Source organism: Lolium perenne, chromosome 4 (assembly GCF_019359855.2).
Source record: "Lolium perenne isolate Kyuss_39 chromosome 4, Kyuss_2.0, whole genome shotgun sequence".
Lineage (NCBI taxonomy): Eukaryota > Viridiplantae > Streptophyta > Magnoliopsida > Poales > Poaceae > Lolium > Lolium perenne.
The window spans coordinates 346,239,652-346,252,312 of record NC_067247.2 but is presented as its reverse complement, the minus strand read 5'-3'; the positions used below and the strand labels follow the sequence as shown (position 1 = coordinate 346,252,312).

The window sequence follows — 12,661 nt, the reverse complement described above, 5'->3', positions numbered from 1 at the left end:
CTAGGGAAGTGTTCCGTACCTTTCTTGAGAGGAAATTGATATCTAATATTACCTTCCTTCATATCAATGGTAGCACCAACAGTTCGAAGAAAAGGTCTTCCCAATATAATGGGACAAGATGCATTGCATTCAATATCCAAGACAACAAAATCAACGGGGACAAGGTTATTGTTAACGGTAATGCGAACATTATCAACTCTCCCAAAGGTCTCTTTGTAGAGTTATCAGCAAGATTAACATCCAAATAACAATATTTCAATGGTGGCAAGTCAAGCATATTATAAATTTTCTTAGGCATAACGGAAATACTTGCACCAAGATCACATAAAGCATTACAATCAAAGTCATTGACCTTCATCTTAATGATGGGCTCCCAACCATCCTCTAGCTTCCTAGGAATAGAAGTTTCGCGTTCTAGTTTCTCTTCTCTAGCTTTTATGAGAGCATTTGTAATATGTTTCGTGAAAGCCAAGTTTATAGCACTAGCATTAGGACTCTTAGCAAGTTTTTGTAAGAACTTTATAACTTCAGAGATGTGACAATCATCAAAATCTAAACCATTATGATCTAAAGCAATGGGATCATTATCCCCAATGTTGGAAAAACAATTTCAGCAGTTTTATCACAGGCAGTTTCAGCAGTTTTAGCAGTTTCAGGCAGTTTTTCGCGCTTTGCATTAGAAGTGGAAACATTGCCAACACCAATTCTTTTACCATTAATAGTAGGAGGTGCAGCAACATGTGGAGCATTAGCATTACTCGTGGTGGTAATAGTCCAAACTTTAGCTATATTATCTTCTTTTTTATTTTCTTCTTTTTCCCACCTAGCACGCAATTCGGCCATCAATCTTATATTCTCATTAATTCTAACTTGGATGGCATTTGCTGTAGTAACAATTTTATTATTATGATTTTCATTAGGCATAACTTTCGATTTTAAAAGATCAACATCAGCAGCAAGACTATCAACTTTGGAAGCAAGTATATCAATTTTCCCAAGCTTTTCTTCAACAGATTTGTTAAAAGCAGTTTGTGTACTAATAAATTCTTTAAGCATAGCTTCAAGTCCAGGGGGTGTGTTCCTATTATTGTTGTAAGACTTCCCATAAGAATTACCATAGCCGTTGCCATTATTATAAGGATATGGCCTATAGTTGTTACTAGAATTGTTCCGGTAAGCATTGTGGTTGAAATTATTATTTTTAATGTAGTTTACATCAACATGTTCTTCTTGAGCAACCAATGAAGCTAACAGAACATTATTAGGATCAATATTTGTCCTACCATTCACAAGCATAGACATAATAGCATCAATCTTATCACCCAAGGAAGAGGTTTCTTCGACATAATTTACCTTCTTACCTTGTGGAGCTCTTTCCGTGTGCCATTCGGAGTAATTAATCATCATATTATCAAGAAGCTTTGTTGCTTCGCCAAGAGTGATGGACATAAAGGTACCTCCAGCAGCTGAATCCAATAGGTTCCGCGAAGAAAAATTCAGTCCTGCATAAAAGGTTTGGATGATCATCCAAGTAGTCAGTCCATGGGTTGGGCAATTTTTAACCAAAGATTTCATTCTTTCCCAAGCTTGTGCAACATGCTCATTATCCAATTGTTTAAAATTCATTATGCTACTCCTCAAAGATATAATTTTAGCAGGGGGATAATATCTACCAATAAAAGCATCCTTGCATTTAGTCCATGAATCAATACTATTCTTAGGCAGAGATAGCAACCAATCTTTAGCTTTTCCTCTTAATGAGAAAGGAAACAATTTTAATTTTATAATGTCACCATCTACATCTTTATACTTTTGCATTTCACACAATTCAACAAAATTATTGAGATGGGCAGCAGCATCATCAGAACTAACACCAGAAAATTGCTCTCTCATAACAAGATTCAGTAAAGCAGGTTTAATTTCAAAGAATTCTGCTGTAGTAGCAGGTGGAGCAATAGGTGTGCATAAGAAATCATTATTATTTGTGGTTGTGAAGTCACACAACTTAGTATTTTCAGGAGTACCCATTTTAGCAACAATAAATAAAGCAAACTAGATAAAGTAAATGCAAGTAACTATTTTTTTTTTGTGTTTTTGATATAGGAAACAAGATAGTAAATAAAGTAAAGCTAGCAACTAATTTTTTTGTATTTTGATTTAGTGCAGCAAACAAAGTACTAAATAAAATAAAGCAAGACAAAAACAAAGTAAAGAGATTGGAAGTGGAGACTCCCCTTGCAGCGTGTCTTGATCTCCCCGGCAACGGCGCCAGAAAATCTGCTTGATACGCATACATCACGCGTCCGTTGGGAACCCCAAGAGGAAGGTGTGATGCGTACAGCGGCAAGTTTTCCCTCAGTAAGAAACCAAGGTTTATCGAACCAGTAGGAGCCAAGAAGCACGTTGAAGGTTGATGGCGGCGAGATGTAGTGCGGCGCAACACCAGGGATTCCGGCGCCAACGTGGAACCTGCACAACACAACCAAAGTACTTTGCCCCAACGAAACAGTGAGGTTGTCAATCTCACCGGCTTGCTGTAACAAAGGATTAGATGTATAGTGTGGATGATGATTGTTTGTAGAAAACAGTAGAACAAGTATTGCAGTAGATTGTATTCGATTAAAAGAATGGAACGGGGTCCACAGTTCACTAGAGGTGTCTCTCCCATAAGATAAATAGCATGTTGGGTGAACAAATTACAGTTGGGCAATTGACAAATAAAGAGGGCATGACCATGCACATACATGATATGATGAGTATTGTGAGATTTAATTGGGCATTACGACAAAGTACATAGACCGCTATCCAGCATGCATCTATGCCTAAAAAGTCCACCTTCAGGTTATCATCCGAACCCCTTCCAGTATTAAGTTGCAAACAACAGACAATTGCATTAAGTATGGTGCGTAATGTAATCAATAACTACATCCTCGGACATAGCATCGATGTTTTATCCCTAGTGGCAACAGCACATCCACAACCTTAGAACTTTCATCACTTGTCCTGCATTTAATGGAGGCATGAACCCACTATCGAGCATAAATACTCCCTCTTGGAGTTACTAGCAAAAACTTGGCCAGAGCCTCTACTAATAACGGAGAGCATGCAAGATCATAAACAACACATAGGTAATAGATTGATAATCAACATAACATAGTATTCTCTATCCATCGGATCCCAACAAACACAACATATAGCATTACAGATAGATGATCTTGATCATGTTAGGCAGCTCACAAGACCCGACAATGAAGCACAATTAGGAGAAGACGACCATCTAGCTACTGCTATGGACCCATAGTCCAGGGGTGAACTACTCACTCATCACTCCGGAGGCGACCATGGCGGTGAAGAGTCCTCCGGGAGATGATTCTCCTCTCCGGCAGGGTGCCGGAGGCGATCTCCTGAATCCCCCGAGATGGGATTGACGGCGGGGGCGTCTCTGGAAGGTTTTCTGTATCGTGGCTCTCGGTACTGGGGGTTTCGCGATGAAGGCTATAAATAGGCGGAGGAGATAGGTCAGGGGCGTCACGGGGGCCCCACACGCTAGGGCCGCGCTGGCCCCCCTTGGGCCGCACCGCCCTACTGTGGCGGCTCCCTGAGGCCCCACTTCGTCTCTCCTTCGGTCTTCTGGAAGCTTCGTGGCAAAATAGGCCCCTGGGCGTTGATTTCGTCCAATTCCGAGAATATTTCCTTACTAGGATTTCTGAAACCAAAAACAGCAGACGACAAGAATCGGCTCTTCGGCATCTCGTTAATAGGTTAGTGCCGGAAAATACATAAATATGACATAAAGTATGCATAAAACATGTAGATATCATCAATAATGTGGCATGGAACATAAGAAATTATCGATACGTCGGAGACGTATCAACTATTCCGATCATTTTAAAAGGGGATAAGAGAGCGATATCACTAGCTCTACTGACCAACATATTGAATCCACCGAATCTTCATCATCAGCAGCTGAAACTATCAACTAGGAGCACCCCCTCGATACCCTGAGAAGGGATCCTTATCACGCAATGATTCCAAGTTTTACGATTAGGTTAAAATTGTATATGATCAACACGTCCTTTCGCAAGTCGTCCATAACCGTGGACATGGCTTTTCGAAAAGATTTAACCCTTCAGGGGTGTACAACTTTACCCACATGTGCCGACCGACTCTTAGCACCGTTATGTACACGCTTCCTTGGCGTGCCGGCAGAGGGTGGTCGACCAAAACATTTCCCTTACTAACTAGTGAACTCTGTTATCGTAGGTAGCCATTCTTCGAGGCGCTCCCAGTTATTGTGCGCAGGGGATCCTGTTCAATGCCTCCAGCATCCTTCACCCCGGCCACGCCCTGTATGATGCACCAATGAAAACCTTTTCCATGCCTTCGCCATGCAGAATGCCAAATGGAACTCGCAATCTAATTGACTCATGGGTAAGCTAGGCAAGTTCGGGCCAAGGGGTTCCCATGGACCCCGTGTGGCTGTACGCTCAGTCTTGGTTCCGAAGGCGAGAACCTCAGGTCCTAGTATCGGCGAGAACGAGTCAAATCACCACATCCCTTGTGGCGGCCCATCCAAGCCTTTAAGCATGTTTAATTATCATCACTGATTTTACCACGTCATCCTGCCATATTTTGTTCAATCGCAGCTCTGGTTCATCAACCGGATGGATCAGAATTCGTCAACTAAGCATGGCTAAGCATATTCGATATAACGGCTCTAGCGATGCACACATAGATCAAACCTAGTCTTGTTGGGAGCTGTGAATAAGAGTATTTAGGCTACAAGGATGGTAAATGTAACACACATAGGATAACTATATATATCCACCGATAAAATATATTGGAATCGTATGCAATATGTAGAAACCAGAAGTAAAAACATTTTGAAATCATAATATGAACCAGGCTAGGACTTGCCTTTGTCCCCGACAAACCAATATGGATCTTCGGAGATCCCATGCTTGACTTGTTTGTCGATGGACAATTATTGAGTTGCGTCGTTATCGATCTTCATCGTCCGGGCCGCCGTGGTCAACCACCGGCGGTTGACTCCGGTGGGCCCCGTCTGTCAAGCATTTTCTTTTTCTTTTTATCTTTTTTTTTGTTTTATCATTACGGTAAATGAATAAAACTATGACATGTGGGACCGACTGTCAGATATTTATTAGGAAATGATTAAAACCCTGATAGTGGGTCTGACTATCAGGCTTTTATTATTTTCCAGAAATTCCAGAATTTGAATAAAACTTGTAAAATCTATAACTATTTCATTTTTAAATCAAAAAATATGTATAATATATATATATCAAAATCTTCAGAAAAATGAGATCTACATTATGGCCCAAAAATCATGCATCTTTAAACAACTTTTAACCCTAGTTGTTTTAGAAGAACTAATTGTACCCCTGTGAGATTCCGAAACTACTAACCCTAGTCCCGTCGAACCTCAGTTAAATTGATGATCATGTTCTAGGTCTTAATTCAACATCTTTAACATATCATATCATCATACTTGAATGCGCATTGCATTATGCAATGTGTTGATTGTTGTTCTATCTTTCACGGAGGCAAGCAGGAGGTGGCGTCGGTGAGCATATGCGCTGGACATGCAGCTGCTTGAGGTAGAAGACAAAGGGATTTTTGCAAAATGGCCCTCACCCTTTTAGGATTTTCCTTGAAAACTTGAAACAACACTAGTTTCTACTCCTCTTGCTAGTTTTCCGACCTTTGGAAGATTTAAAATAACTCCACAATGTAGGGAAAATATTTAGTGTCCTTTCTAAATATATTAGAAGGTGCACAATTTTGGTTTTCAAGATTTGAAACAGTTTAAGAGAATTTACAACAGAGAAAGGTTGACACACATTAGGTTTCCACTTTATTTTAAAATGCAAATTTTTCTTAATGCATTTTATATGATGTTCATGAATGCACAAACATTTCCTAATTAGGGTTTGCTAAACAGGGATGTTACATATCATTTGTCGAAATTTATATGTACTCCATATTTAAACACTATCTAGTGTATAGATAAATTCGTATTTAGACGAATCCAAAACTTCTTTTTCGGACTGAATGAGTATTATTTTTGGAAAACGGTTAATTTCTTTTTCCATAAAAGAGAAGAACATATCGGCATGTAGGAGGTAGTTAATGTGGCTCGGTCGATCGTCTACTTCTCCCAGCGTGTTCAAGTTCAACTCGTGGTAGCGGCCCGGCAATTAATCGTCTGGCTGATTCAATTGAATTCATTGCCGTGACAAGAGAAAGACGGCAGCAACATATTGCGCTTCAATACAGGAGAGGACGGTTCGTTGCATCCGCCATCGGCAGAGTAAATGCAGGATCGATCAAGAGGCGCATTCAAACGACTCCCCTCGGAACCAATCTGACCCGATCGGTTTCCAGATTAGCTCACGACACTATCTACGCACGTCCCGACGCCGCATGCATCTTTCAGCTAACTTGACAGCATCGATCAAACTCGGTTTCTGACGGAAGTGGCCACCGGAAATCTAATCAGCAGGTCCAGGCGGCAAGACTCGGCTGTGCCTGGGTAGCTTGGTCGTCGATCGGCTAGTCGCGTAGACGTATGCATGCAGCGCCGACGAGTCTACGTACTGTATGTATCTTGATCAGGGGTGTCCATCAGACATCAATGCGATCGACTCAACAGTACGTACGTTCGTCTTAAAAAAAACTATAGCAACATAAAGCTAGCGTATGCCAATAAATTTGTGCTGACCAGCAGCCAACTAACTTTCTACATTGCATGGTACTCGATCGATCGCATACATAGCACGGACAAGTGACACATACCAGAAGTTGCAGACTACATTTATATGTCCACTTAATTATATCTACGACATACATTCATTCATGCTAGTAGTAGGAGTAGTGCATGATCATCGCCTCCATGATCACACTCCAAAGTCTCAACTCCCAAGCTCCCTGGTCTAGTGCATGCATGTGAACAACGATATTTATTATCATTGTTTATTTCTTGCACATGTAAGTACGTACGTACAAGGAGGCATCTACATGGTCGATCAGACGATCATCGTACATGTGTGCACTGTAACACTCGTGCACTGCATCATTTTTTTTTTTTGAATGGTGTGCTGCACGTACGAGACGACGATCGATCAATCGGATATTGGAATGGTAGCTCCGGTTCTTGATCGATGGGTAGCTAGTCCCTGCAGCAGAGCAGCTGGAGGCCGAGCTTGAGCGGCGCCGGCTCCGGCGCCCGCGTGGGAGGGGATCCCACAGCCCGGCCTGCCGTCGGGTGCAGAAACTTGCAGTTGGGGCAGGACGGGCACGCCCGGCACATCATCACCAGCATGTGGCACCGCATGCACACGGCCGCGACCATCTCCACGCCGCCCAACTGCGCGCCGGCCAGCGCCGCGTCCTCACGATCGGCCGCCGCCTGTGGCTTCGCATGATCGGCGGCCGGCCGGGGCTTCTTCTCCTCCGCCCTGACGGGCGAGCGGCGCCGCGGCTCGAATGCCAGGTTCAGGTCCAGGTCTAGCCCCGCCGGCGCGAAATTCCCGGCGTCGTCGTCCTCCACCGCCACGGGCGTCGCGGCGGGGACCCGTCTCGGGTCCTTGGACGTCCTCTTGTGCGTCCTCGTGTTGTAGTAGTGGATCTGCCCCGACTGCAAGACACGCAACACGAACGTCACGAACAGAGACACACACAAGCATGGAGTATGCATGCACGATCAGGCGATCAGTTAACAGTACGCACCTTGATGTCGAGGCAGCGCTGCCACTCGATGGGGAGCGGCGCGGCGTCGAAATTGAGCTCGATCCCGTCGGTTTCCTCGTCGTCGCCGTCCCACTTCCGCTTCTTGCTGGTGGCTGTGGAGGCCACGACGTTGCTGTTGTCGACGAAGGAGAGGCACGGCGGCCGCCTGTTGGCGTCCGGCAGGAGCGCCGACTGCAAGGACACCATGCGCTCTGGTAGCTGTTGCACTCGCACTTGCGAGGAGAGGATAGATAGCTCGCGTACTTGGCGGTTGGGTGGGGCGTTCCGATCGATCGATCTTTGCTCTATCTATCTACCTGCGCTTGGAGGCTCAGGAGTAAGTGCGCGGCGCTGGGTCTGGATTCGGGCGGTGTGGGGTTTATATAGCCGCCAGCCGTGGGAGAGAGAGGATAGGAGAGGAGAGGTTCGTGTTCAGGAGGGGCCGGAAATTGAAGAGCACAGAAGTGGTAGCCAGGATCTTAAAGGGGACACACTGCCAGCGGGCCCACCAGATGTTCACAGCACTTACTACTGGTCAGGCCAGTGCAGTGCCTCATCAGTCAGTCCCTCCCTAGCATAGCTAGCTGCTGCACCACACTGCAATATTTATAAGTGCATTCGTTTCCTTACGAGCGCCTACGTATATTTATTCGCCACCCCATTAACCGCCGGCGGCCCGCGTACGTACGTAGAGGTAGAGCTAGGTAGCGAGCCGGCCGGCAGGCTCCGGCCATCACCTCTCCCGGCCGGCGAGCCGGTGGATCGGTGGCCGCCATTACTGCCCGTGATGATGCGCCCCTAGCTCCGTCCGTACTACTTGGAGCAATCGATCGACCGATCGCTCTCGGCCATCACATGCAGGGTCTTAACGCTGCTGCATGGGCTTCTCTGCAGTTACGCATCACTGTTAAGCTCGCCATCAAGGCTAGCTCAGCACCCTAATTAATCCCTCTCTTCCTATCGATTAATAGCGCCTCCAGTGGAGTTTCCAAACCATCTCTCGAACACCTCTGAGGCACGTTGGATAGGGGCCTGTTTGGTTGCTTGTGAATAGGTTTCCCGCAGGCATGGAGAAGAATTCGACCCGTTTCCTTGTCTATTCGCACCGTTTTTCTGCACCATACGAGTTTGAAAGCATGCTAAATTAACGTTGGCCCACGAGCCACGTTTGATTCAGGTGTTGTCGCGTGTGCAGGCATTGGCGAGCGCTGCTATGTTATGATACAAATTTTATATTAAAGGATGCTAACTTCTGATGTTTGGAGCGAGACCCGTCGTCGGAGGCTTAGGCCGAAACGAACATCTGGGGTGCGGGGTGCGGGGTGCGGGGAGGGGGGCGATAGGCCCCCGCAGTATGGATTGATGAGATTATAAGATAACCTACGGCATTTGTAAACACTTCTCGATATAGTGAAATTGTGGTGACTGCTCCCGTGGTTTTCCCCCCTTTGTGTTGGAAGGGTTTTCCACGTTAAAAGTGTGTCTCCGCTTCGATTTACTTTTTGTTCTTCATTACTTGCTTGTCGTTTTTATAACAAGTGCAACATGCCCTCTCCTCTGCACGTGCTGGGAAGCACGGAAGATGGGACGTCTCGCATTAACTTCCCACTGCACGCTCTCACCGTCCAAAAACCCCTCTCTCAGTGTTGTGGGTATGATTAATGGGTACCCTACAGTAGTGCTAATTACTCGGCAAGCACGGGTGGTCCACAGATGGTGTGTCATATGGCCCACCGGGCGGTCCAGTTGTTGTTGATGGAAGATTGAAGATGTCCATCCTAAGAACAAGGAGCTGGATCCAACCCGACCTACGCAAGAAGTCGGACCCATAAAGGCCCATGAGGGAAGCCGAATCTATGACGACAAGTGAGGAATAGGTGTATCCTTGACGTGCACGGCAATGTAGTGCTATGTAGTTAGGTAACTTATATTTGGGTAGGACTCTCCATAGAAACCCTAGGATCCGGGTGCCTATATGAGCCGGATCTCGGGAGCCTTTGAGGTACAACCACAACTCATTGTAACACGCGCAAGCACCCAGATAATTTTAGGCAAGCAACACTAGACCCTGCCCTCGTGTAGCGTGATTTGAAGCTTCGCGGTAGTTCAAGCCGAGCCTTCACCAGCTGCAGCCCCCAGCACTCCGACTACATCAAAGACAAACTCTGCTCTGGCCTCTTCCAGCCTACGCAAGTCTCCGTTGGAGCCTGACATGGAGGCTCCGATCGATCCTGCTCCCACTAAGGCGTTCACCACCAACAACATTGGCCGTGACAACAGGGGCGGAAACGGTGGAGATGGCGGTGATGGAAGAGGTGCTAAGGTGGACTTAGGGCACGCGAAAATTGATTTCGCCGCTGCCACAACTGCTTTGATGGCTGATACGTCTCCGACGTATCGATAATTTCTTATGTTCCATGCCACATTATTGATGATATCTACATGTTTTATGCATACTTTACATCATATTTATGCATTTTCTGGAACTAACCTATTAACGAGATGCCGAAGAGCCAGTTGCTGTTTTCTGCTGTTTTTGGTTTCAGAAATCCTAGTAAGGAAATATTCTCGGAATTGGACGAAATCAACGCCCAGGGGCCTATTTTCACACGAAGCTTCCAGAAGACCGGAGAGTCAACGAAGTGGGGCCACGAGGTGGCCAGGTGATAGGGCGGCGCGGCCCAAGCCCTGGCCGCGCCACCCTGTCTCCTGGGCCCCTCGTGACGCCCCTTGACCTGCCCTTCCGCCTACAAATAGCCTTCGTTGCGAAACCCCCGATGCGAGAGCCACGATACGGAAAACCTTCCAGAGACGCCGCCGCCGCCAATCCCATCTCGGGGGATTCAGGAGATCGCCTCCGGCACCCTGCCGGAGAGGGGATTCATCTCCCGGAGGACTCTACACCGCCATGGTCGCCTCCGGAGTGATGAGTGAGTAGTTCACCCCTGGACTATGGGTCCATAGCAGTAGCTAGATGGTTGTCTTCTCCTCATTGTGCTTAATTGTCGGGTCTTGTGAGCTGCCGAACATGATCAAGATCATCTATCTGTAATGCTATATGTTGTGTTTGTTGGGATCCGATGAATAGAGAATACCATGTTATGTTGATTATCAATTTATATCTATGTGTTGTTTATGATCTTGCATGCTCTCCGTTACTAGTAGATGCTCTGGCCAAGTTGATGCTTGTAACTCCAAGAGGGAGTATTTATGCTCGATAGTGGGTTCATGTCTCCGTGAATCTGGGGGAGTGAGAGAAACCTCTAAGATTATGGATGTGATGTTGTACGCATCACACCTTCCACTTGGGGTTCCCAACGGTCGTGTGCTGTACGCGTGTCAAGCTAAATTTCTGGCGCCGTTGCCGGGGAGATCAAGACACGCTGCAAGGGGAGTCTCCACATCCCAATCTCTTTACTTTGTTTTTGTCTTGCTTTATTTTATTTACTACTTTGTTTGCTGCATTAAAACAAAACACAAAAAAATTAGTTGCTAGTTTTACTTTATTTGCTATCTTGTTTGCTATATCAAAAACACAAAAAAAATAGTTACTTGCATTTACTTTATCTAGTTTGTTTTATTTACTACTGCTAAAATGGGTACTCCTGAAAATACTAAGTTGTGTGACTTCACAACCACAAATAATAATGATTTCTTATGCGCACCTATTGCTCCACCTGCTACTACAGCAGAATTCTTTGAAATTAAACCTGCTTTACTAAATCTTGTTATGCAAGAGCAATTTTCTGGTGTTAGTTCTGATGATGCTGCTGCCCATCTCAATAACTTTGTTGAACTATGTGAAATGCAAAAGTATAAAGATGTAGATGGTGACATTATAAAATTAAAACTGTTCCCTTTCTCATTAAGAGGAAGAGCTAAAGATTTGTTGCTATCTCTGCCTAAGAATAGTATTGATTCATGGACTAAATGCAAGGATGCTTTTATTGGTAGATATTATCCCCCTGCTAAAATTATATCTTTGAGGAGTAGCATAATGAACTTTAAACAATTGGATAATGAGCATGTTGCACAAGCATGGGAAAGAATGAAATCTTTGGTTAAAAATTGCCCAACCCATGGACTGACTACTTGGATGATCATCCAAACCTTTTATGCAGGACTGAATTTTTCTTCGCGGAACCTATTGGATTTAGCTGCTGGAGGTACCTTTATGTCCATCACTCTTGGCGAGGCAACAAAGCTTCTTGATAATATGATGATTAATTACTCTGAATGGCACACGGAAAGAGCTCCACAAGGTAAGAAGGTAAATTCTGTCGAAGAAACCTCTTCCTTGAGTGATAAGATTGATGCTATTATGTATATGCTTGTGAATGGTAGGACTAATGTTGATCCTAATAATGTTCCGTTAGCTTCGTTGGCTGCTCAAAAAGAATATGTTGATGTGAATTTCATTAAGAATAACAATTACAGTAACTCTATGCCATATCCTGCTAATGGTAACTCTTATGGTAGATATGTTTCACCTAATGAAGAAAAGATGTTAGAAATTGAAAGATCCACTAAGAGCTTTATGCAATCCCAATATGAGCAAAATAAATTGTTTACTAAAACTATGAATGAACAATCTACCTTGTTGAAGAATATAGGAAATCAACTTGAAAATTTGAATATGGAGATCTCTGGGTTGCAAACTGATCTTGCAAATGCTGAAAACCGAATCTCATACATGTCTGCGTCACAATCTTCTTTAATTAATAAAATGGCTGCTAAACCTGAGGATATTGATAATAAAATTGTTACTACAACAAATGTCATCCAAGTTAGAATTAATGAGAATATAAGATTGATGACCGAATTGCGTGCTAGGTGGGAAAGAGAAGAAAATGAAAAAGAAGATAATATAGCTAAAGTTTGGACTATTACCACTACTAGTAATGCTAAT

General features: G+C 44.5%; 1 protein-coding gene across 1 annotated transcript; it reads right to left on the bottom strand.

The window, feature by feature from the left end:
- Positions 1-6,964: 6,964 nt before the first annotated feature.
- LOC127297062 (uncharacterized) lies at positions 6,965-8,137 on the bottom strand. Its single transcript, XM_051327313.2, has 2 exons — positions 7,753-8,137; positions 6,965-7,660 (listed from the first exon to the last, which is right to left on the bottom strand). Exons 1-2 carry the CDS (start codon positions 7,957-7,959, stop codon positions 7,193-7,195), a joined length of 675 nt encoding a protein of 224 aa, XP_051183273.1. The 5' UTR covers positions 7,960-8,137; the 3' UTR covers positions 6,965-7,192.
- Between the last annotated feature and the right edge of the window lie 4,524 nt (positions 8,138-12,661).